A 676-nucleotide genomic window follows, 5' to 3' on the forward strand; every position below is an offset into this window, starting at 1 on the left:
ATGACTTGATATCAGAATGAAAGCCCGTCATATATATATATATATATATATATATATATATATATATATATTATATATTTTTTTATTATATAGGCCTTATATATATTTTTTTTATTATATAAGCCTATTATGTTATTGTTATAGATTGGTTGTCAGGTCAGCCAAATAATTACAATGGGATTCAAGATACAGTGAAGCTAGTAGCTTCGTCTTATCTGTGGAATGACTGGGAGGATACAACCTACCACTATGCATCAATCTGTGAAAAAGGTATTTAAATCTATAAACTTTTTTTAATTAAATACCGTTACCTGCTGTTACTGTAATAATACTAGTGTTAGAAATAGGTTTCAAAATTATTACTATGTCAATGTTGTAGGTATTGAATGGGAATATTTCAATGGCAAAAAATACTTCGCTACTGACTATCGACTATCAGCCAGCGATGCTATAGCCAGATGCAACGACATTGGCGGATATCTTGCGGTAATAACCTCAGACGAAGAAAATTCATTTTTAGTCGACATGATCACAAAAACTCACTACAGCCAACGCGAATTCTACATTGATTATGTCAGCGACGCTGACGCAGTCTGGTCCTGGCGAGATTCATCCGGACCAGTGTTTTCAAGTGAGTATATTATTATCTTCAATAAATTATATATGCTGCAAATAT

The 676-nt window shown here is 32.1% G+C and overlaps 1 protein-coding gene across 1 annotated transcript in view; it reads left to right on the forward strand.

Moving 5' to 3' along the window:
- Nucleotides 1-676, forward strand: part of LOC117112101 (macrophage mannose receptor 1-like) — a gene marked incomplete in the record, with an annotated part of 48,694 nt that overhangs the window by 41,560 nt on the left and 6,458 nt on the right. The window contains 2 exon segments of the mRNA XM_033255151.1: nt 145-270; nt 380-631. Of these exon segments, the coding sequence (XP_033111042.1) occupies nt 145-270; nt 380-631 (378 nt within the window).

The sequence above is a fragment of the Anneissia japonica genome, unplaced genomic scaffold, assembly GCF_011630105.1.
Source record: "Anneissia japonica isolate Jap-2015-1 unplaced genomic scaffold, ASM1163010v1 scaffold3934_len446420_cov169, whole genome shotgun sequence".
In the NCBI taxonomy this organism is placed as follows: domain Eukaryota; kingdom Metazoa; phylum Echinodermata; class Crinoidea; order Comatulida; family Comatulidae; genus Anneissia; species Anneissia japonica.